Source organism: Triticum aestivum, chromosome 1D, assembly GCF_018294505.1.
Source record: "Triticum aestivum cultivar Chinese Spring chromosome 1D, IWGSC CS RefSeq v2.1, whole genome shotgun sequence".
Lineage (NCBI taxonomy): Eukaryota > Viridiplantae > Streptophyta > Magnoliopsida > Poales > Poaceae > Triticum > Triticum aestivum.
The window spans coordinates 211,095,579-211,120,641 of record NC_057796.1 but is presented as its reverse complement, the minus strand read 5'-3'; the positions used below and the strand labels follow the sequence as shown (position 1 = coordinate 211,120,641).

At 43.9% G+C, this 25,063-nt stretch overlaps 2 protein-coding genes and 1 pseudogene across 4 annotated transcripts; all 3 read left to right on the top strand.

Moving 5' to 3' along the window:
• Nucleotides 1–2,573: 2,573 nt before the first annotated feature.
• On the top strand, nucleotides 2,574–9,214 carry LOC123181042 (uncharacterized). 3 transcript variants are annotated; one of them, XM_044593258.1, is made up of 7 exons: nucleotides 2,574–2,856; nucleotides 3,663–3,725; nucleotides 4,264–4,438; nucleotides 5,277–5,443; nucleotides 5,929–6,241; nucleotides 8,505–8,671; nucleotides 8,765–9,214. In XM_044593258.1, the coding sequence occupies exons 2-7, from the start codon at nucleotides 3,704–3,706 to the stop codon at nucleotides 8,914–8,916; spliced, it is 996 nt and encodes a 331-aa protein (XP_044449193.1). In that variant the 5' UTR covers nucleotides 2,574–2,856; nucleotides 3,663–3,703; the 3' UTR covers nucleotides 8,917–9,214. The 3 variants fall into 3 exon arrangements, 2 of the variants coding, with proteins under 2 accessions (XP_044449193.1, XP_044449192.1); XR_006491461.1 differs by lacking the exon at nucleotides 2,574–2,856 and having other exon boundaries at nucleotides 3,141–3,725; nucleotides 5,929–6,279; nucleotides 8,765–8,853; XM_044593257.1 differs by lacking the exon at nucleotides 2,574–2,856 and having other exon boundaries at nucleotides 3,203–3,725.
• A 190-nt stretch (nucleotides 9,215–9,404) lies between these two features.
• LOC123181044 (uncharacterized) lies at nucleotides 9,405–13,183 on the top strand. Its single transcript, XM_044593259.1, has 7 exons — nucleotides 9,405–9,613; nucleotides 10,049–10,102; nucleotides 10,948–11,074; nucleotides 11,421–11,590; nucleotides 11,860–12,175; nucleotides 12,556–12,722; nucleotides 12,809–13,183. Exons 2-7 carry the CDS (start codon nucleotides 10,081–10,083, stop codon nucleotides 12,838–12,840), a joined length of 834 nt encoding a protein of 277 aa, XP_044449194.1. The 5' UTR covers nucleotides 9,405–9,613; nucleotides 10,049–10,080; the 3' UTR covers nucleotides 12,841–13,183.
• Nucleotides 13,184–16,678: 3,495 nt separating this feature from the next.
• Nucleotides 16,679–21,328, top strand: LOC123181041 (nucleolar complex protein 2 homolog; annotated as a pseudogene).
• The last annotated feature ends 3,735 nt before the right edge of the window (nucleotides 21,329–25,063 follow it).

The following is a 25,063-nucleotide window of genomic DNA, read 5'->3' as shown; positions in this document are numbered from 1 at the left end:
GGGGTATTAACACTTAAATATCGTGCACAATCATGTACACTAAATGTTTGGATAAGAAGTAGGATGTTCTTGTTTAACATAGTTTACTGCAGCAAATACTTTGTATGTGCTTCCAGAGTTCTCTTGCTTGCCGCTTATGTTGCATCCTTCTGGAACCTAGCAGCAAACTGCTGGAGGTAATGTAAGGTCCTCCCTTCCATTGCCTGGTTTGCTGCCAATGCTCACTAATTTTTTACATTTCTTCCATGGCACAAAGTCCTCCAGCAGTTTTGATATGTAGCTGCTTCTTCTACCGATGTTATTCTGGCATTAGGAACTACTCGCCTATAAATTTTTTCTCTGCAAATTAAATACACATGCATAATCTGTATTTTATTATCTGCAATTCTGGTTTGTTTTATAGTATTGGTTGAGTTCCACTTTATTATCCAAGAACTTATCTATTTCTTTGATTTTCCTGAATACACAGTAAGGCCTACTCATGTTCTTTTATTGGAGCCATAATTTGATTGAACCATACTGAGTTTACAAGTAATTTCTATTTTGACATCTATACATTTTATTTGCTTCATGTTCTTGATTGAGATGAGAGAGGAGGAACATCGGCTATTTAGCTAGGAAATCACATCTCAGACAAAACATCCACATTTGTTGTATGAGTCAAAGCCATACAGAATACTTCCAAGGAGGAAGCAACATATGTGTTTTATTTTCGCTTGCTTAGCCCAATCTCTTTTATTCACAAAGGAATTAACTGATATTCCCTTTTGTTCTGCAGCTGGAATTCAGAAATTTCAAGTGCTTTTGTGATTACAATGTGGCTAGACCTTGAGGATTTTTTTCGGATTTTCTAACAGGAAGTTACCTCTAAAAAATGTTTTCATGCTTGCTGATAAAATGGTATGTTATATGATTAAAACTTAATATTCCCTTCGCTTCATTACTTCCATTGATCTAACACGATGAAAGTATAGAGATACATTGGCACACCATCACATTCCATAGTCATACTGGTAATATCATCATCTCTTATTGATATACTTGATGATAATTGCGTGAGTTACACAATATTGTCAGAATTATCGCTAATCTTCAGCTGTTACCAAGTAATCAGAGAGAGCAAGAACTTGACAGGAACATCAAGATATGCGAGTGTAGACACTCATCTTGGAATTGGTAAGCTTACTTGACTATTTGCTTTGTACTCCTTTATTCGGTACCTGCACCTAGACTTGAGGCATGTAGTGTCATTTATTCCTTCTAAACCTTTCTTACCTCCATATATTTGTCTTTTTAGTATCATAATTTGATTTTGCATTTAAAGGGATGATACAGAATCTCCTGGATATGTGCTGATGTACTTCTTAAGAGGAAGTCGTTGAACATTACCACACATGATGTGGCGGCTGCTGTGACTCATGGTGCTCTGGGCGCACAACCTTCGCCTGCTCACCCGGGGCTTCTTCCACGATGCCCGTGAGATGGACATGGGCTGCATTGAGGACTACTACGATGGCGAGCAGAGCAAGTACGGCCTGGCAAGCCTTGACGATGGCGCGGATGAGCAGCTGCTCTGCAGCGGCAAGTATCGTGACTGCAATAGAACGACATGTTGGAGAGGTGCTAGATATAGTGTTAAGATTGCTTGTTTAGTTGATGTCGACGGTGTTTCAAAACCGAGTTACTACTGTCATTCTTTAAGAGAGCAATCATAAACCCGGAAGGATAATATTCTGCAGGTATGTACTCCTAATATGATGTTATAATTCGATGTGAGCGAAGGGCAATTCGCTCAAGTTCTGATCTGTGAAATAGATGCCATCGGGAAGGTGATGCCTTCAATTCATCATGTTCTTTGCGTGCCTAATTATGCTCTCATCCTCTTTTGTTGTATTCACAGTGTTTTTTCTGGCCAATGGCTTGTGAATCTTCGCAAGAGGATTATCAGCCCCCCAGTGACATTTGTGAAAAAAATATATCATTCAAAGCATGGTGTTCTTTGCTGTTATTGTTCCTAATTTGAAGGGGACTGAGATTTCTACCTGGAAATTTTAGTGGGGTTACCTTCAAATGATCGGACATCTGAAATAAATTAGATCTTAGTAAATCTATTACTAAGACAAAGACATTGTGTTGTTTTTCATAAATTTTCTGAACAGTTTTGGAAGAAGCAAGCATGCAATGTTGATGAAGCCCAGTCGTTGACACTCCGGTATGAACCGAGGGCAGACCATCTCGCCTCTGGAACTGATCTTACATGCAAAGCTCTTGAGCAGCGGCTGATCAATTTAATGTTGTGATAGTAATAAGAGTTGTCGGTACTTCTTCTTTCCTGTACTATAAATACAAACATACGTGCTACACTACTATTGTACAAACTGTAATGGGTGTATAATGGATCTGAGCTCATAATTTCTCTGCTGCCTCTGTGTTTATATACAAATATCAATCCACACACAAGTACAATCACTTTGATGGACACCAGCTCGTATAATCTTACTATTTCTAGGCTTATCCATCTCACTTATTGATACATATGAATAGCATTACTAGGAATGCTCATGTCATGAGCAAATGAGTGAATGTCATAATGTGGACCAAACGAGCTAGCTCAATGGGCGGCAGCAAACCTTGCACCGCAGATGAACGCCTCAAGAGGCGCGCAATGGCGCGCCCCAATCCCTAGTTTGCAGGGAACGGAGAGACGGACGCAGGACAGGAGAGACAGAGGATAGAAAAGTTACGACGCGGTTCTTCTTTGTGAGCTGTGACCGTCGTCCAGAAGAAACCCCCCTCCGCCCGCATCGCACCCCCGGGACCCTGGCGGACGCCGGCCGAGGAAGCCCCCGAATTCAGGTCTCTCTCTTCCTTCGCTTCTTCACTTCTTCGTCCCGTCGCCGCAGATCGCGCGCTTGGCATCCTACCGTTCTTCTGGACTCTGGAGTAGAGGGTTTTTCAGGCTTCCACTTTCTCATTTTTCATTTTTAACGAAACAGGGATTCAGGGTTTTTGCGCTGCAAGTTAATCTTGGCTTTCTTTTGTGATCGATCGACGGGTAACTTTTTAATCGATCTGCTCGTGGAGTGGAATTTCTACTTCTTGTTCTCTTTTCTTTGTTTTTTTTCGCGGGTAATGATTTTCACGAGCCGAGCCGTGGTAATTATTTTGACCAAGATTGGCTCTCTACCCCTCAAGATTCTGTATGTTCTTAACCCTCATCGACAATGTGCTGCTCCCCGTGGAGTAGGAGTACTTATTAGTAGCAGCGTGGGGGTATTCACTTCCCCTTTCTGGCTTTTCCCCACTCTTTCTCCAAGCCCCCAAAACCCTCTTTTCCCCTCCTCTTCTTCTTCCTCTGCTCTGCTCCCGGATTCTGCTTTGCTTGTTTTGTGTTCTCGAGGACCCATCTCCCCCTCTGTCTATTTTGCTCTTTGTTTTGTGTTCTTAGTTATTGTCGCTCTCTGCTTCTGCCTGATCTTTGCTCCTGATCGTTCTTCGGTCTCTACTCTACTGAGTGTTGCGCGTCGTCGAGGCCTTCTGCCCTATCTTGATTCCTTCTCCTTCCGTTGCCTTCACTTTACCCTATCTGTTTTGTGTCGTATTTTGCATCATCTGCTTGCTACCTTTACCTGACATGTGGTATGATTTAATCTCACTTGCAGAGGAGACGAGAAGAGAAGAGGAAGGGGCAGATCTATCATCTATGGGCAACTGCAAGAGTTTATGTATGTATCTCTCTTATAAACTAAAAGTTGGATGCAATTTACAGCATTAATTCCTTGGCAAAAGTCAGGGTAAGAAGATGAAATCCTACCTCTGAATTGAAGAGCACTTGCTCTCACCATCATGCTCATAAATTAGCAAGATGGCTAGCTAGTCATGTGTTGAGTATATCACTCTCCTTATCTAGAAACACAAAGCTGTTCGAGAGCTGGTCTTGATGTCTTATTGGTTAGAAGCAGTAGTACATGCTAATGACATAGTACTATAAGAAAGTACCTGAATGATGTCTTGTTGATTGGAAACACAGTGTCTTCTGCCTTATTCTACGCCTGATTGCTGACATGAATAAATATGTGTATTCAAGATTTTGATTCATTTAATCAGAAGATAAAAAACTTATATGCATGTTTCCCATTCTTGCGGTTGTCGATATTGTAGTCTGTTTATTTGGATCTGCAACATGCACATGAATTTTCTCATAGCATGTTCTCTCTTTCTTTCTTTTGTAATTTTGACTTATTGCATTTGTACAAATATCAGCTCGTGCACTGCTAGGAAAAGCCCATGTTGCTCCGGATGCAGAATGGAGGATGCAGGACTTTGGAAAGACCCATGTTCCAGATCTAGAATGGAGGATTCATGACTTCTCATCGCTGCTTGAGACGGGAGCGAAGTCAGCAACATCTGCCATTTTTCACTGCTCTGGGTATAACTGGTATGCACCATAATTGCAAAACAAATCTGCAAAATTCAGGTATTAGATGTACTAGTATGTATATACACGTGCAATGCACGTCTTAATATAACGGAGTGATTTTGGTAAAAGAAATAAAAAAAGGTCAAAAGATTTACTAGTAGATTCGGGCAAAAAGAAATATAGTGATGTACGAATGCAGATATTAATTAAGTAGGAATTAATATTCGTTCCTCCTGCAAAAGAAAAGAATTAATATTCATACAAAAACTGTACATTCACATCTAAAACAACTATAGGTTCATGTAGAAAACTTGTAGTATGTTACTCTATTTTCTTTTTCTCCCCATTCTCCTCCCAAATCATGCCTGGGCTCAAGTCGTCATGCGCTCAAGCGGCACTGCGGCAAGCCGGCAATATGGCCCATGAGGCACCGCATATGGGCTTCTTTTTCTGGAAGGGCCACACGAATGTTCTAGAACACAGAAGAGGCAATAGCAGTATACTGTTCATGGCGAATCCTACTGAACTTAGCCCTTGGATTTTGGGGACCAACGGTTATGGTTGATGCTCTAGATCCAATTCAAAACTGGTACACTATATAGTAGTGGAGAAATGCCGTCTGGTTTGTTTTAGTAGAAAAGGTAACTATATGTTATCCATATACACATTGATTTAGGATGCCATTTACTCACAATGATGTTTCGATGTAATCAAATTAGCAATCACAATCTCATAAACAAACAGTCAGACGCTAAAACTTGATATGGTGCAGGAAGTGAAGAAATTCGACTTCATTCCTACTTCAGTTATGAATTCTAGACTGACTTTGGCTTCTTCGCATGATTTCATTTACCAGGCTGCTGCAAGTGATTCCAATGCATAAAGAAACTGGTTCTGAAACGCCATATGTTGCTCTTCGTCTTATGACAACCCAAGAAAGGATGGTGCCAGGTCACACGGTGCATGTGGTTTTTGAGTTGTCAGTATACAACCATACAAAAGGAATGTACTGCGGATGCAAAGGTAGTCTCATGGATGTGTTTTTTCAAGCACATCCATCATACTACAGCTATGAATCCATAGTCCTCTGTGTGTCATAAGTTTGAGAATTAAATACCATGATTCCATCATTACAAGTCAACATCTGTAAATATCGAAATATGATCAAATACAACGTTTTACCGTTAACAAGTCGCTTTGTATTTTCTTTGCTGTCAAGTTTCTCTGTAGACCTTCAGGAATTTGGAATGTTCAAAGATGGCATAGACATGTTTCTCACTTGAGACATTACAAGTTTCTCTGTAGACATTACAAGTTTCACACTTGAGACTATTATGTTCAGATGGTATACACATGTTGCTCTTTAAATTTTATTATCATCATTTGGATGTAATTCACTACCTTGCTTTCTTAGCTAGGGTAAAGGTTGGTTAGATATTATTTGGTATATTTGCGTCTTGCACACAAGTTCTTCATTCTCTAATATTCTAACCTTTACCGAACCGCAGCTAGCTACAACTTTCATTTCAAGAATAGCTACTCGAAGGAGCATTGCTTGATTCCTCTTCAGGAGCTACTGAAATCATCTGCTTTTCTAGTTGATGATAGTTGTGTCTTCGGTGTGGACATATTAAAAATTGATGTCTCTTCTCCTGAAAAGAAGGCCGTTGTGGTTCAGAAGAAGGCTACCACAGTTCAGAACCTCTTCGTCCAGAAGAAGGGGTTTGTCAAAGGGAAATACACTTGGAACATCAACAACTTCCTGGAACTGGACATGGATAACTTTGTCCGTCCTACATTTGAAGTTGGCGTGCATAAATGGTATGCACCTGTTACATCACAAATGATTTATATAAATGGTATGCATGTGTTATCCAACATTTTAGCTTATACGCATCCTTTAACTTACCACACCTAGTCACTTGACAAACTTCTTTTTTAATGTTGTATGCCAACGGACATTAGCAACTGCCAGATCTTTTTGCAAGGCAAGGTCCTTCAGATATTCTAACTGGACAGTTTAGCTTGATACAACCAAACAACTGTGCTTCTAGTATATTTACAGATATGCGTAAAGCATTCCAGTTTACCCAAAAAGGCTTTAGCCCCGCTTTATATATAAAGCAACCATCATGCATACAACCAACCACCCAACACACGACACCGACACACACAACACACACACCCAAGGCAAGATACAAGGGTGCCGCACAACACCACGTCACCCAAACGCCACCAAGCACACTAAAGATAAACAATAAGAGCGCTTGGAGACGCCGTCGACCTTAACTATGAGCTAGCCATTGTGAAGAAGTGAGGCCGACCCACAATGTAGCAAAGACTCCAAGACGGTGCCTCCAAGAAGAGCACGACATGGGAGTGTCGCCACCGTCCGATCCAGAAGATCAAGTTTTCATCCAGAGTAAACTGGAGGAGACGGGACCAGCTGCGACGGAGCCTTCGGGAAGGGAAAGACGCCCGCGGATGCCGCCACCGTCGGCCGGCCAAAGAACCATGCAGGTAATGCACCCCGGCGCTCATCCATCTCCACCAAACCACCACATCGTACATCGACCACCAATAGCAATGCCACCCGTGTGGCCATGGCTGCCCGCATGCACCCGAGACGCGCGCTCCGTCCATGAACACCGCGCCTCCCGCAGCCAGGCCGCCGCCCTGCAACCAGACAACCCTGAGACCACACAAAGGCCCCGGCTTTGGCCCAACCGGCAGCCCCCGATCGACGGAGCCACCAGCAGACGCTCCGCGCCGAACATCGGCAGACCTGCGCCAACCCACCCGCGGTCGAGGAAAGGGGGAGGAGGAGCGGACGCATCCGGACCGGCACGTCCCTGTGCCGGGGACAGGTGACATGACCGCATCGAGGCCACTCATCCCTCCTACCAAGCTCCCCACCGAACACACCCCGTGTCGCCCCACATGGCAGCCGGCACAAATCCCCGTGAGGCCACCAGCAATCACGCCCCCACCAACGAGGGATACCAAATGGACCCGCAGTAGCAGACAAGGGAGCTCACCGGAGATGCCTACTCGCGCCGCCCGCCCACCAGCTGCGGGAGCAACCAAAGTGGACAAGCCCGCCGCCCACCACCACCACAACACCAGTGCCTCCACTCCCTGGGCAGGTCTAGCCGGAGCCCCACCACCCCACCGGAGCAGACGGACACCAGCTACATCACCACCACCTTAACAGGGCCGTCAGCCACCCCTGCCACCACCAACCGCCACACCATCTAGATCTAGGCAAGGAGGCCAGATCCGCCGCCAGCTCGCCCCTGGGCTCCGGATCCCCACGAATCCCCACGAGCCGTGCCGGAGGGGGCATGGAAGGGGAGGAGGCAGCTACCAGGACGTCGGGAGGAGGGAGGGAGCCGGAGCAGGGCCGGCTCGACACCACCGAGCAGGGGGAGGCGCCCCGCGACGCCAGCCACCTACGCGCGGGAGGCAGCTGCCCTGCCGCTGTCAACGCCACACGGCCTTTGTCCGGCGACGCCCCCGGCGACGGTGAGGGAGGGGGCCGAGGCGAGGGGTCGGGGGTGGCGGCGCTAGGGTTTCCTCCCGGGGGCGCCCGCGGGAGCGCCTCGGGAGGGGGGCGGGGGGACTAGAGTTTTGAGGTGCGCATTCCAGTTTCAATTTTTTTCTTCGAAAAGGGGGTTTGCCCCGGCCTCTGCATCAGAAAGATGCATACGGCCATGCAGTTTCAATAGAAACAGGTTTTTGTAATCATGCTGCACCGAAAATTCGGAAACAATGTAGTACTAAAATCTATGTTGAATAAAAGCTAGAAATGTATATATTTGGTACAACCCGTTCTTGTATGTGCCACATACCATCGATTATTTTCTGAGATTGTTTTTATGTAACATTTTACTCCATTATCTTCTGTAGTGATGTTTTGTTCAGAGTTTTTGTAATTGTAATGCCACCATGTCGTGTCCAAAGTACTGACTAAACCCAAGCTCAGCCCCAACTTTCTGATTTCAGTAACCAACCACATTCTTCAAATACATTTTCCCGGGTACCCAATTATATTTGAAGTGACACTTCCCATTTTCTTCAACAGGTACGTCGGCATGTATCCGCATGGTAACAAGTACAGCACTGATTGCATCAGCTTGTACTTATGCCTGGGTGCCTCGGATGAGCTCCGTCTCGAGTCCAAGAAGGTGTTTGTAATGACTCTGTCCATCCTGGACCAAAAGAATGGGAAACACTTGACTGCAACTTCAGGTTCAGCTCACCTTAGCAAGTATCAGTGCTATTGATATGTGTGATTTAACCTCATGATGATTACAGTTGATCTCACTTTTGTCTTGATCAAAGGTCTCTGGGTATGTAATAACGGATGCGGATGGGGATGGGCTGACTTCTTTGGACTCAAGAAACTCAAGGACCCGTCGGGAGGCTATGTTGTGGGATCGAGCTGCATTGTGAAGGCAGATCTTACCATCATTGGTTCATCCAATGATGGCTAGATGTTTTTACCTCATGGCCTGATGGAGAGATAATGCTCTTTAATCCTAGTAGCTACTAATAACCAGACTTATATATGAGACAATGTTGTGGTAGCAGTACTAAGAACTTGTGGAATGATTAGTAGTAGTAATGGGCCGGATTTGAGAAGTGAGATGATTTCACGCATATATATTTCTATGTATATGTGTCGGACAGAAATATGTTACTGGAAGTACTTGTATATGCATGGATGACGCAGCTATGTCAGTCTGCTTGCCTCGCTACATGCATGTTGGATTCAGCTGAATACTTGTTATCTTTCGCTTGGTTTCCCATGCGGGTCATGTCCCCAATTGATGAATCATGGTTCAATGTAAAGCACTTTGCGTCTATGGTTTATTTTGAGAAGGAAAAGAGGCTCTTTCCTTTGTCCGCCGTTCATTCGTTTCGATCTCCAGGAGGAGGAGGAGGACCAGGGCGTTTAACTTGTCCTAGTCCAAACTAATTTCTCCAGGGGTTTGTTGTGGATAATATCCAAACTAATTTCTCCTAAGAGCTAGGAAGGATTCCGTTTTTTTCTCCAAAAAAGAAAAAAGAGAGGAAGGAATCCCCACGATCACATCCTCCATATAAATGCCCCCTCTCGCCTCCATTCCCCAGCGTCGGCCGTCCAAGCCAGGTCTTTCCAGCTTCGATCTGCCCCCGAAACCAAGCCAGGTCTTTCTCCTCCCTCGCTTCCTGCTCTGCTGTCCATGGGAATTCCAGTCCTTTATTCGCCCTTCTCTATCTTTTCACCTGCCTCGCTCTGGAAAGAACAAACGATTCCCGGGGCAGAGGGTTTTAGGGTTTTTCTACACCAAGGGTTTTAGGGGTTTTCAGTTCAAATTACAAGTTCCTGTAAATTTACCTAGTTATTTTCGACAAAGCTGAACCTACCGGTTTATGTTTATGGAGTGCGATTTTACTTCTTGATCTCTTATTTATTAATTAGTTCATCGGGGAAATTTTGTCCTCGGCAAATTGATTGATTGATTTACGTCCAAGTGGTAAGTCATTAAGGAATGGTGATTTATCTTTGTGCGGCGTGGTTATTATTTCGTCAAGATTTGCACTACTCTTGGAGATTACTTACGTGCCCTGTGGTGCTTCCAGAGGAGGAGAGCAGAGGAAGGCCTGCCGGGGCTATGGGCAACACCGGGAGTACATGTATGTCTTCTTTGTCCTTTTTCTAGTTGAAATTCAGACTCTCCATATTATAAACGGAAGACACATACCAATTAGAGAGCTCATTTTCTAAAAAAATCAGGTAAAAAGTATATGAATTGTAGCGCTTAATTCTTATGGTCCTACAGTTCTAGGTATGCTGCAGAGAATGGAGTTATTGTCATCGCTATCATCTTTAGTACTGTAACTAGCCAGACGATTAGCTACCGGTGCGGTGATTGCTCTTCGACTGGGCTTGTTGCGCTGGTGGCTCTTGTGCCCCTGTGGTTCTCATGCAACAATCATCGATCGTGATCATGGTCGTCTGATCTGTGCTTTGGCTGCCACCGTGAACACCCATGGCTGATGACCAAACATACACTTTTTTTTGCGACTAAAAAAGAAGGCATGCTAGATTTCTAGAGAACACACGCATACTTGCTGACTACATGAAGCATTACTTCGGGCTATATATATACATGTAGGAAGTACTATGACATGTTCCGTTCTATGCTTTTTTGGTCCAAGCGAATAACTATTCTCATAGATAGGGGGCCACTTATCACATTAAATCTGTTAAGATTGCATGCCTTCACGTATGTACATTATTTTCTTTATGGTTGCTTTATTTATAAAGCGAGGCGAAAGCCTTTTTCGGTATGTACATTATTTGCATTTTCTGCTCAATGAAAAGATGTTCTGCTGCTTCCATATTGCCCATGGTAGATATTGCAGCCTGTTCTTCTGCAAATGCAAAAGCACATTAATTTTCTGAATGGTGCATACGTCCTTTTCCTTTCCCTGGACTCGTATGCAATTTTGAGTTGCTGCCTTTGTGGAAATTTCAGCTCCTGCAAGCTTAGGAAAGGCTCATGTTCCACATTTACAATGGAAGGTTCATGATTTCTCAGCGCTACTTGAGACAGGAGCCAAGTCAGCAAAATCTGCTCATTTTCACTGCTCCGGGTATAAGTGGTATGTATCATAACTGCAGAAGGATTTGTTACACAATTACTATGTGTTACATGCAAATATGACGCTTCTCAGTCTAGCATTATTACTAAACCATTTATTTTGTTTTTAGTAGACAGAATTGCTATCTGTATATCCATATGCAATACTAATTTAGGACAAAAAACACTAATTTAGGATGCGAACTACTCTCGCTAATCATGCTTCTATGAAGTCAAATTGTCAATCATAATAATTCCATTAACAAACATTTTGGTAGGATGCATGAAGTGAAGAAATCAGATTTCATTCTTACTTCAGTTATGACTACTTTGTTTTACTTTTTTTTGTCCATCAATTGATTTACCAGGTTCCTGAAAGTGACACCACCAATGCATCAAAAACCTGGCGCTGAAACTCCATATGTTGGTCTTTCTCTTAAACTAGGCCGGACAACCCTGAAGCCGGGTGACACGGTAAATGCCGTGTTTGAGTTATCAGTATACAATCATGCAAAGAAGATATACTATGGACGCAAAGGTATTTTTTAATTGCTTCTTTGTGCACGTCCAACCTATTACAGTTGGGATTCCCTTCCCTAGTCCTTTGTGTCTATGCTACATAAGTTTGAGCTATAATTCTATATTGGGATTTACATTGAACATGATACCTACATGGGATTCACTATATTGCTGCCATGTTTGCATATATGCGTAAAGGGTGTGAACGGAGGTTGTACATTGTTTGGGGTATGTGCAGCTTAAATGCAAGTTTTCACTCACTAACTTCTAATCTTTAACTGAATGCAGCTACCCACAATTTTGATTTGAACAATACATGCTCGAAGGATGAATGTTTGATTCCTCTTCAGAAGCTACTAAAATCATCTGCTTTTCTAGTTGATGATAGCTGTGTCTTTGGTGTTAAGATATTGAAAATTAAAGTGTGTTCTCCTGAAAAGAAGGCTGTTATGGTTCTGAAGAAGGCTACCACACTTCAGAACCTTTTTATCCAGAAGAAAGGGCTCATCAAAGGGACCTACACCTGGACCATGGACAACTACCATGAATTGGACTTGAAGCGCTATGTTTGTTCTCCTACATTTGAAGTTGGTGGACATAAATGGTACTCATATCTTCCATCAGTTACATATAAATGTTTTTTATTAATAATGTGCATGCAACATTAGTCCATTTATCATAAATGTACCATGCCATGTTACATTACTAATTTCGTAGTGGCCGTAAGTACTTCTCCCGTGCTCTATGCCAATATACATTAGGGACATCCAGATGTCTGTGCAACACAAGTTCCATTGTCACTTGAGATATTCCAACTGAATATCTTAGCCCAATTTCTACGAAAGGAACCAAGCAACTCTTGTTCTAGTATATTTAGAGACACCCAGAAACACACTCCGATGCATCACCTAACGTGTTACTGAATATTCAGTCTGCAAACTCGATGATTATGTTTTGATTGCCACTCTACATGTCTGTGAACAGGCATGTTGGCATGTATCCGCATGGTTGCAGAAACATCACCGGCCACATCTCCTTGTTCTTATACTTGGAGTCCTCGGATAAGCTCTGTGACGAGTCCGGGAAGGTAGTCGAATTGACTCTATCCATCCTAGACCAAAAGAACGGGAAACAATCCACCATCACTTCAGGTTCAGCTCTCCTTAGCAACTATCAGTGACGACTATAATTTGCTACCTCCTGATTTCAGTTGATCTTACTTTTCTGGTGATCGCAGGTCTCTCGGTGTTTGGAGGTGATAGCAGCTAGGGATGGCCCAAGTTCCTTACAGTCAATAGATTCAAGGATCCGTCTCGAGGCTATGTCCTAGGATCAAGATGCGTCGTCAAGGCAGATTTCACTATTGTTGGCTCCTCCAATGATGGCTAGATCTTTAGCTCATGGCCCTTGCATCCTACTACTTGCTAGTATTGTGTATATACTTGTTAAGTTTTTGCCATATTGTTTTGGAAGCAGTGCTAACACGACCATCATATGGTGCTAACGACAAACTTAGCACTGGAAGTTGAGAACATGTTAGTTTTATTTCGGGCAGTGTGATGTTAGAAACTACTTCAATACGGATGATGCAATTATTTCGGTTGGCTTATTATCTCGCTAGTACTCCCAAGTATGCCAATGTTTCTTTTGTCCTTTTTCGAGATCTCAGTGGGTGTCAGGAAAAGACTAGACTTCTATAGATCTCGATTCTTCTGGCAAAGTGATGAATTAAAACAAAAATACAGACTCGCGAAATGGGATATCATTTGCAGACCGAAAGACCAAGGGGGTCTAGGTATTGAAAACTTAGAGGTGAAGAACAGATGTTTACTCAGCAAATGGTTGTTTAAGCTATCTGTAGAGACGGAGGCCACGTGGGCGCAAATATTGGGCAATAAGTACCTTGGGCAATAAGTACCTTAACTCCAAAACATTGTCCCAGGTGACAGTGAGGCCGACTGATTCGCCTTTTTGGAAAGGACTGATGAGAGTGAAATCAGCCTTTTTCAACAGGACAAAATTTGTCCTTGGAAACGGTACTACCACGAGGTTCTGGGAGGACACTTGGCTTGGGGAGACGCCCCTTGCACTCCAGTATCCCTCTCTATAATATTGTGCATCGAAGAGAAGCTTATGTTGCAACAGTATTACAGTCTAACCCTCTGAATATCCAATTCAGAAGAACGCTAGCGGGAAATCGTTGGGAGGCTTGGTTACACTTAGTACGACGACTCATGGAGGTCGATCTTTCCCAACAACCAGACCGGTTGATTTGGAAGCTCACACAGAATGGAGAGTTTTCGGTTAAGTCCATGTATTTGGATGTTATCAACTCTAGTGTGATTCCTCGTTCGAAACATGTGTGGAAAGTCAAAGTGCCTCTAAAAATCAAAGTGTTTATGTGGTTTGTACATAAACAAGTCATTCTAACTAAGGATAATCTGGTGAAACGCAATTGGACAGGATCTACAAGATGTAGTTTCTGCGATAAGGATGAGTCCATCAAACACCTCTTTCTCGATTGTCCCTTGGCAAAAAATTTATGGCGGACGGTGCACTTAGCTTTTAATATTACTCCTCCGAATACCATTAACACGTTATTTGGGACGTGGTTAGATGGGTTAGGCTCCGAGACTGCGAGACATATACGTTTTGGAGTATGTGCTTTATTATGGGCTGTTTGGAACTGCAGAAACGATTTGGTTTTTAACAGAACAACAAATGTTCATATCTTGCAGGTTATCTTCCGGGCCACTATACTGATCCGTATGTGGTCGCTACTCACTCCGACGGAGGCCAGGGAGCGTTTGGTTACTGGATCTGTCCGTTGGAAGATGGTAGCTTGGGATATCTTCAACCGGTTTGGATGGCGGTCATGTAATAGGATAGGTTTTTAGGTTCCTATCTTATTTTATTTTGCCTGCCGGTTGTGGCTTTTCCTGTTATGTTCATTTTGCTCTTTGTGAGCTTTTCTGCTTTTTAGAGCGGAAGACCTTTTGGATTATTCTTAATAATATGGCCGTATGCATCGTTCTGATGCAGAGGCCGGGGCCCTGTCCCCTTTTGGAAAAAAAATCCTCCGTTCCAAAATAGATGACCCAACTTTGTATTAAAGTTAGTACAAAATTGAGTCATCTATTTTGAAACGGAGGGAATACAATTTAAGTTTCTACCATCTCTCCTCACTTTGCCCTGGTCGGCCAAATAGATTTTGGTGTTGGTGCTGTTATTGGAAGAGACATAGGCTTGCTTGTTTGCAAGGTAAGTTCAGAGATTGACACTTGCTGTTACATGAACGAGGAATTTAATCATAATATCAGTTACAACTGGAGATGTACAGATTGAATGCTGGAACTCGCCATGGTTGTTACATGGACATGGTAACAAACCAGATGCAAAGCGACAGTTAACAATTGCGTCGACGCTTTTTATTTTTCCTTTTCAGATGAGATGCATTGGCGGTTTGAGGCACACCTGAATTTCTCAATTTTTTTCTCTGGACCTCTGAACTGCATTAGTAACTGAAATTTGGATTGGGGGGGGGGGGGGGGGGGGGGGGGGGTTATCAATTTTAAGCATTCCCTATGCTCATCAATCAGTTTAACTCGTTTCCTTTGCAAGAAATTCACAAGACATTCAAGCACGAGTTGGTAAATTCAAAAATGTAATAGTGGTAACATGTCAGCATATGGAGATGGGAATTTATTTGATTTTTCTGCATCTATTAGTGATGAGTATGGGCTATATTTTCTGCATACTCTAATATCTACAGGTACAGCCCATCTTCCATAAATCATAGGACTATGCAGACCTTGCTACTTGGCAGAATGGATCAGATTCAAAATTGCTTATGGATCAAACAACATTCTGGTTGCATGTCTATAGGGAAACCTAGGAAACAAAAGTTCTTCCCTTCTAAAGGATGATAGATGAGCCATGCGCCAACATGCCGCAAGACATCAGTGTAAACTGCAAACAAAGATTGAGAGAGCAAAAATTACTCGTTAAATTTGTTAGGAAAATATGCAATTTTTATTTGTTCTTCTATCAATTGCCCAACGGTAATTTGTTTACCCACCGTATGCTATTTTCTCGAGAGAAGCCACTAGTTAAATCTACGGCCCCCGAGTCTATCTTTTATCATATTGTTTTCAGATCTATATTTCCGAAAATCCAAAAATAGTTTGCTGCACTTTTTCTTTACTTGTTTTCTTGCGTTCTTGCTAGATCCATTTATCCAATTTCATACAATTTAATCTATCTTTTTACCGTAGAGGGATTGACAACCCCTCTTACACGTCGGATGCAATTATTTGCTCTTTGTGTGCAGGTACCGTTTACATAGTGTTACTTAGTTTTTCTACTGGATTGATAACCTTGGTTTCATAACTGAGGAAAATACCTACCGTAGTTGTATTGCATCATCTCTTCCTCTTTGGGAAAATACCGACGCAGTTTCAAGCCGCATTAGTTGCCGGATTCACACGGTGTACAACTGTGTCTCACACGGAAGCACAAACTGTGAAAAACAATTGTGCTTTTCACTTATCAGAAAGTACAACTATGCTTTACCCTTTTCAGGAGGAAGCACAACTTTACCTCCCAGTGAAGCATAACTGCGCTTCATGAGAATTTTTTTTCAAGAAAACCTAGAAAGAACCCAGCAAAACTGAGAAAACCAACAAAAAACTAAAAAACGCATGAAAAAAATTGTGCTCCAGCTAGTGCGCTCAATGCAGAAACCTGACAACGGCGCACCACACGACATGACGTCGTGTAGCCCTCGCTCCCACTGGGAAGGACCCCTAGGAGTAATCACCGGTTAATCGCTCCTCTGCAACGCTCCATGTTCAAGCTTAATTTATGGTCAGTGCAATTTAGAATTTTTTTTGTTTGTTTTATTTATTAAGAATAGAAAAAAACACCCATTTGGCTTTTTTTTAGGGAAAAAACATCCATTTAGCTTATTTTTTCTTTGAGACAATGAGACAAAACATCCATTTAGCTTTTTTTTACATCCATTAGCTTTTTCTTTTTCTTTTTAAGAAATTGACATCCATTTAGCTGGGTGGTCTCAATTTCTAATCGGGCCTTCTTCTGCGGTCCGAAAGCCCAAGACGCTCGCGCAACCCAACTCTCTCCAGCCTTCACCTGTCTCTCTCTCCCTCGCCTCTTTCCGCAACCAGCACCCTCTAGGGCACAGCACCACAGCACCACACGCCGCCGCCGCCGCTCGCCATGTCTGACTCCGACGAATACGGTGCGACTCCCACCCCTTCTCGTCCCCTTCCCCTGCTATCTACTCCTCCGTTTTTCTGATCGACTCGCCCCTCTCTTCGTGTGACGTTCAGTGGACCTGCCGGTCTCGGACGAGGAAGAGGATGAGTGGGAGGATGGAGACGAAGCTGAGGAGGAGGAAGTGCAGGGAAGCTCTAAGAAGAAGGCCAAGCAGCACGTCGACCAACTCAAGAGGCTGCAGGAAAAGGTTCGTCTCCTGTCCGTCTCATCTTCTGGTTTCTGCTCCGTCCTTCAGTGGAATCTTGTTTTGCAATCGGTTAATGGTCGCTGGTTAGTACCTATTATTATCTTAGTATAAGCGGATACTCATGCCTGGCAAATTTTGGACGCACCGAATTCAGGCTGCAAGTCATTGTAAGAGTTGCACATACAGTTTGTCATTCGTATCAATGGTAGTCTGGTAACTTAAAGAATGACAGTAAATAAACTCTGAATCGCACTGACCATTCTAAGCAACGAAAGCTTTAAGCATGTTGCAAGTTGGATTGTTGATTTACAGAGATAATAATCGTGAGAGATGTGACAAAGGCGGTTTGTCATTTTGTATGGAGTGCCTTATGTTCACTAGCTTCAGCTGCACTGTAGTTGTTATGAATGAAACTGAAACTGTACGTGTTAGGCACACCCATGCTCTAACATAAGTAGTTCCATTGAATTAAAATTCCAAATTTATAATTTGAAATCTTAACTGGACCCTTTTCACCGGAAAGAATATGCCATTGACTTAACATTTGGATAGTCTTCTTATTCTTTAACTAATAAGCTCCCCACTGTTGATTTGTTTTTTCTGTTGTTGACTGGACATGTGATTGATGCGTAAGAGAATTGGTCCCTAATTGTTTGATGTCTTTTGGTTAGCTTTGGTTGGTTTGCTTGTGCAATTCCTTTTGATATCCTATCATGTATGGACTCTAGTTACACATGTCACAGCCACAGCCAGGAGCTTAATTCTGGTTTTTCATACTGTTCTTCTTTTCTTTCGTATTTTGTAACCACTAATTTTCTTCTCTGTGCTGTTGAGTTACTGTTGACTGCTTATGAAACTTACGGAGCTTTTTTTTTGGTAGGATCCCGAGTTCTTTAAATATTTGGAAGAGTGTGATAAAGAGCTCTTGGAATTCAATGATGATGACATTGCTGTAAGATGAATTTTACTCTTTTTACTTGCAATAATCCTTCTTCTCCCTCTAGAAGTTTATATGAGTTGGGTTGCTTTGTGTTTAGGATGATCAAGAAAGTGACGAGGAACCTAAATCTGTCCCTAAGGAGGAGCCAAAAGAAAGTGTTAAACCAATTACGATGGAAATGGTTGATTCCTGGTGCAAAGGGGCCGAAGATGGGAAGATAGGATCTATCAGGTCTATTCTTCAAGCCTTCAGGAGAGCTTGCCATTATGGCGAGGACAGTGGGGACAATTCAGCACCAAAATTCAGTGTCATGTCCGGTAGTGTACTCGACAAAGTCATGCACTACGTTTTGAAGAACATGGATAGCATCCTTCGCCAATTACTCGGTGCCCCTAGCTCTGGAGGGAAGAAAGAGAAAATCAGTGAGCTGATGATGACTAATTCATGGAAGAGGAATGGCAATCTAATGAGGGTGTATCTTGTCAATGCACTCCATATGATAACCGAGATGACTGATGACCAAATGATCGCATTTACTATTCTCCGTGTCAGAGCATCAGCTGTTTTTCTGGCAGCCTTCCCTTCTCTCCTTAGGAAGTATGTTAAGGTGCGTTAGCTTTGCCTTCTCATTTCATTTTAAGTAGCTTTCAGCATTACTCTGATGTCCATCTGACAAGAATTTTCTCAACTTGGTGGTGTTATTTTAGACCCTGTTGTATACCTGGGCTAGAGGTCGAGGTGCCATGCCCTTTATTTCGTTTTTGTTCCTCCGAGACTTGTGTGTTCAAGTAGGTCCGGATTGCCTTGACACATGCCTCAAGGGTATCTACAAGGCTTATTTGGTGAACTGCAAGTTGTCCAAGTCTATCAGCGGATCGAAACTGCAGCACATTCAATTTCTTGGGAATTGTGTCAAAGAATTGTATATCGTGGACCCTCAAAGTGCTTATCAACATGCTTTTGTTTTCATTCGTCAGTTGGCAGTTATCCTAAGAGGTGCTCTTACCGAAAGAGGACCAAAGGTATTTTGTCCATTGAACTGTCATGTTCATATGCTAGAACTGCATTTATTGCTTGTGATCTGACAGAGTTTTTTTGGTTCTTGTTTCATCTTTTGAAGACATCAAAGGACAAAAAGCAGAAAGAAAGAAACAAACCAACGAACAAACAGCTGGAGGTACTATTTCTATTAGTCTTTGCCAAGTATTTTCTTGTATTTTGGAAACACAAGTGTTGTCTGCTCATAGGAGGGATATCATTCTTTTAGATTATTTGCTGACAACAGCTCATTTTTGGGCTAATTCTATTGGTTCCTTTCGTATGTTAGTTTGATATTTTTTGTTGTCAATCAGACAAAAAGAGGAACGTTTTCCTGTTGTGAACTGATGATAAGCTTACATTGTTCTTGTGCAGAAATCCTACCAAAAAGTTTATGATTGGCAATTTATATTCTGCCTTGAGCTTTGGACAGGTGTTGTGTGTGGATGTAGTTCTGAGGAAAATTTCCGGCCTTTGGCCTATCCGTTAACCCAGATAATACACGGTGTAGCATGTCTTGTACCGAGTGCACGTTACTTCCCTGTACGCATTAGATGTGTAAAGATGCTTAATTGCATTGCCGAAGCCACCGGTACCTTTATTCCGGTGTCCTCTCTGTTGCTTGATATGCTAGAAATGAAAGAACTTAGAGGCCGTCCAGATGGTGGTGTTGGCAAAGCAGTGAATATGTTCAATGTTAAACAGGTTTGTTTCCTTGTAACACAATTCTATGGGGACATGCCTTTGAAAACAAACATATAACAGGTAGTCCTCTTACAGGTAGATAAGAAAATGGTGAAGACACGTGCCTTTCAGGAAGCTTGCATTTACTCTGTGGTTGATGAGCTGGCTAAGCATTTGGCGCAGTGGAGCTACTCTGTTGCCTTCATCGAGATGTCCTTTTTGCCACTTGTTCAACTTCGGAACTTTTGCAAAACCATCAAGGCTGACAGATTTCGAAAAGAGATGAAGGATCTTATTCGTCAGGTTTGCTAAGCATGTATAAAAGAATATTTAACTATATATAGTACTTGATCGGGCGCATGTGCTGATTTCCATTTCTGATTCCAGGTAGAGGCAAATGTTGAGTTCATGAGCGCAAAGCGTGCCTGAATTACATTCCCCCCCAATGATCCAGCTGTAGATTCATTTCTACAGGTATAGGTGGTCCTGTTGGCTTTGCTATCTGGACACTATTTATTACTCCCTCTGTTCACAAATGTAAGACATTTACATTTGTGAACAGAGGGAGTAGTATATTTTGATTCTTGTGCAGTTGTGTTAAAACATATAATATTCTTTCCCAACAGGCTGAGAAGGAAGTACGGTCAAGCCCTCTCTCAGAATATGTTGCTACTCTACATCAGAGAGCACAGAACAGAATCGATTCTTTGGATGAGACAAGGTTAGTTCCGTCGATGCTTGTGTATAATACCATAAAGCAAATTACCGCATTATCATTGAGTGACTTCCAATCTTCCATCATCTTGCCACACACCATACTTCAGTAATTTGTATGACTAAATGTACTCATGCACGCTCATGTTCCGAGTAAATGTATTGATGAATGCCATTTACTAATTCATTCCTTTGTGTACCAGTGTTATCGTGGGTGCAGAGTCCTCTACCTTTTCGAAGAGGCTATGGGAGGCACAGAAGCAACAGGAGGAACATGATGATAGTGAAGAACCCATTGCTTTCAGTAAGAACTTGTTGGCGGAGAAGAAGAAAACAAAGTGTGTTCATGCCTTTACCCTTCTTTCCTGGTCGGTTTCCTTGCGTGCGCAAGGCATGATGTTTTACCTCCTCTCCTTTCCTGGTGCAGAGCTGCAAAGGAGAAGAACAAGAAACGAGCCCGTGACGACGATGATGTGCCCGCGGAGGAGGATGTGGTTGAGGATTTGATCTTGAGTTCGGACGAGGAAGCGGAAGATGAGAACGATGGCCTTGGCTCAGACGAGGATGGCTCCGCGCCCGTTGAAGATGACAGCGATGAAGACTTTGTGGACCCAGACAGCGCGTGGGAGAAACAGAAGGAGAAGCTAAAGAAACGGAGCAAGTACCAACCGTCGAACAAGGCATCCTCAAAAACCAAAAGGAAACCCCACCCTAAGAAGAAAGCCAAGCATTAATCAAGGTAGAGCTAGGGCTCGGCAAAGACTGTTGACGACGTGCTATGCTTTCAGTCATGAGAAACACCTCCCTGTCACGGGAAATTTTGTTTGAGTTGAGAATTACACAGCTTCCTTTGTCATTTCCATGCATTTATATCGAGGTTATTCATATTCTGCTCAGTTCAACTTTGCCGATATTGATGATTTCATTTCCATACGCTGTTCTCTTGCCTGTTTTTCAGGCTGATTGTGTGCCAGGTACTTTCTAGCTATCTTCACCTGAAACTTTGCCGAGTAGACCACAAAAACTTGCAATATTAAACTGGAAGCAAATGTCCCAGTTTCTGACCATTCCTGTCATTTTCAGTAGGGAATGTAAGCAAGCGTGTACAGGTTATGAAGCTTCGTTTGCCGCCCTGACATGCTTAGGAAGTTTTTGGTTTTTTGTACTAATATAAATTCTAGTTTATACTATTGTGTAAGAGATAGATCAATGCATATACTACTGAAGAAAGAAGAAGTTTGGTGCACATCAAAGAGAATTCGGTGTACAGCACCGCGGAAATTTCACGGGAACCAGTTTGCTTCCTTAACATCTGTCAAAAAAATAGAATCCATTGACAATATGATTTGCAAAGGACGTCGATAACTGTCACACGTGTGGCAGGAAAGGAGACGCACCATATGTCTCTAATGCAAATAGATTGCCACGTCATCGCATGCGAGAATCTTTTCGGATTTTCAGTTTTTAAAATGTTTTATCACTTAAATGAAAAATCCGATTAAAGATCCGTTTTCACCATTAAATCCCTCGCGACGAGATCTTCAAAACTAGATCTCATATCGATATATTTCGGCGAATTTTTTATTATTAAAAGTTGCCATGTCTATTGCACATGAATTGCCATGATATTTACACTGAAGTTGCCATGATATGTTTCAACTATTTTCTTTTACATTTAAAAGTAAATTTTAACATATTATAAAATGGAGAATTAAGAAACTAGACTTGCCATGCACCATAAACTAAAATTGTCATGATACATGCACTTAAAATTGCCATGGTTCAATAAAAAAAGTATTTTCATGGTCAAAGTACTAGAATTGTCATCATCAAAAAACTAAAATTGCCATGATCTACAAACTAAAATTGCCACATGGCAACTTTAGTTTAAGCACTATGTCAACTATAGTGTAAACATCATGGCAACTTCTAGGCAAAAAAAAAAAAAATTCGTCGAAACATATCAACATGGGGTCTAGTTTTGAAGATTTCGTCGAGACGGATTTAATGATGAAAACGGATTTTTAGTTCGTTTTTTATTTAGGAGATAAAACATTTTTAAGCTGAAAATCAAAAAGATTTCTACTGATGTCATCTATTCATACGTGGCAAAATGAGTGATGATGGAGGCGTGTGGGCGATCTGCAAACGCCCAGGCGTGTGGGCGTTAGTTTTTCCGTTTGCAAAACAAAATAAATAAAGTAAGTACGCTCTGGAGGAAAACTCAAGCCGTTGACATGCCACGTCAAAAACTGAACCGCGTTGGCCCGGCACGCTTCCCGCCCCCGCCATGAGTAGTAGTACGAGAGCTCAACAATACCCCATCGTTTAATTAGTCGGACTCGGTTTCCTAATCTGCGTCCTATTATTAATCCAACTCCTTTCCTCCATAAACCCTCCCGCAGCCTTCCTTCTTCGTTGCGATCACTACAAGTTTTATTTACTTGCCAACGAACGAACAGATTAAGTCCACCGCTCTCGACGTGACCAACGTACGTACGATACGATCATGCAGTTCCCGTTCCGCCGCGCGCCGGCGCCGGCGACGATGACGATGCTGTCGCTCCCGGGCAAGACGCCGCAGGGCTTCGCGGAGGACACCTCGGCCGCGGAGGGGGACGGCGACCTGAGGGAGTTGCTACACTGCCGTAGCCGCCTCGTCCAGACCTACTCGGACAAGAAGGGCGCCGCGGCCACGCGGGGGGACCTTCTCCGCGAGTACGTCCGCAAGCTCGACGCCGTCGCCCCGCGCTTCGACGAGGCGGTCGCACGGCACCAGCTCTGCTTCGCGTGGCGGGACGCCGGGACAATCCGTCGCCGGACGCACACGGCACTGGCCGCCGAGCGGGCGGTGGCCCTGTTCGCGCTGGCCACGGAGCAGGCCCGCGCGGCGGCGGAGGAGGACATGCGGGAGGCCGACGGGATACGGCGCGCGTGCGCCGCGCTCTGCGACGCGGCGGGCCTGCTGAGGGTGGCGCCGGAGGGGGGAGACCACGCGGCGAGCTGCCAGCTGCGGCATATGTCCGGCGCGTGCATGGCGGCGTTCGAGGCGCTGATGCTCGCGCAGGCGCTTGAGTGCTATTTCGAGCTCGCCGTCGCCGGGGGCAAGCCGGCCGCGCTGTGCGCCAAGGTTGCCCAGCAGGTGAGCCTGGACTACGACCGGGCGCACCGCTCCATGGCGGGGCCCGAGCAGCACCAGATCGACAAGTCGTGGCCGGCGAACGCGCAGGCCAAGGCGGCCTACTTCCGCAGCAAGGCGTGCCTGCGGTCGGCGCGGCTGCTGCGCGAGAACGGTGACGGTGCCGGCGGCGGCGTGGGCGAGGCGATCGCGCGGCTGAGGCAGGGGCTGGCATCCCTGGAGGGCGCCAAGGGCGCGCTCGGGAGGGCGGCGGCGCCGGTGCGGGACGCGGTGAAGCGGCTCCGGAAGGAGATGGAGGCCGATCTGGCGGCGGCCGAACAGGACAACTGCAGGATCTACTACGCGCGCGTGCCAACCGCGGCCGCGCTGGCCGAGCTGCCCGGACTATCGCAGCAGCTCGTGCGGCCCACCGCCGTGGAAAAGATCCTCGAGCGGGGAGCTCTGGACAAGGCGCCGCCGCCGGCGGCGGCTGAAGAAAAAACGAGCTAGCTTAGATTGAGTAGGATCATGCTATGTTTGTTGATGTTTTTGGCTTGGGAGGGCTGTCCATCCTGCATGAGATGTGGAAACCGTACAAATGTGCATCTTCCCTTCCCTCGTTCGATGCTTGCCACTGTGAGGCTCCGTTCCGAAAACTGTAGTAGTTAGACCAGAGAACCGCCTCTCGGCGTGATCGAGTCGTGGGGGCAATGACTCACTCTCAATTATAGGAGAGGTACTTGATTTTTTAAAACATCTTCCCATATAGGAGTCTTAATAATTATTAGAACGTTATTACAATGGTTCATTAGAGCAAACCACACGCATAGCAAAATGATTGTTGTCTCAACATGGTATCTATGCTGGGAAAGACGAAAAATAGTGCATAAGAAGGCAACGCAGAAGCATAATGCATATCAGATTTCTATGAGGATTCTTGCCCTTACATCAAATTTCATTAATGCATTATCCCCCAGGGCTTCTATGAAAAGCGGGGTTGGTCTTGTCCTCCCAGGGGATTTGTGAAACTTAATGTTGACGCTTCTTTTGACCACGATCTCCTTAAGAACACGATGGGGGCGGTTTTAAGAGATGACAAAGGTAGGTTTATTGCATGAGACAACAGGAAAATTGATTATTGCGCGGATGTTTTGATGGCGGAAGCTTCAACTCTCAAATTTGGTCTAACACTGGCGCAGAGGTCGGGATGTAATCGCCTTATTATTAACTCGGACAATCTGAAGGTGATTGAAACCATGCAGAACGGAGGACGGTCGGCGGGGTGCGGCAGCGGCAATCTTCGATGATTGTTTTTATTATGCCTGTGATTTCATTATTACTAGATTCGAACATTGTAATAGAGAAGCAAATAAAGTAGCTCATGAGCTCGCTAGATTACCTAGATTTTTGTGACCTCGGATTGGTTTGAGGAGCCTTTAAATGAAACTGTAATGATTCTCACAGACGATGTACTGGTTATTTCTAATGAATAAAGGCCAATGAGTGGGGATCT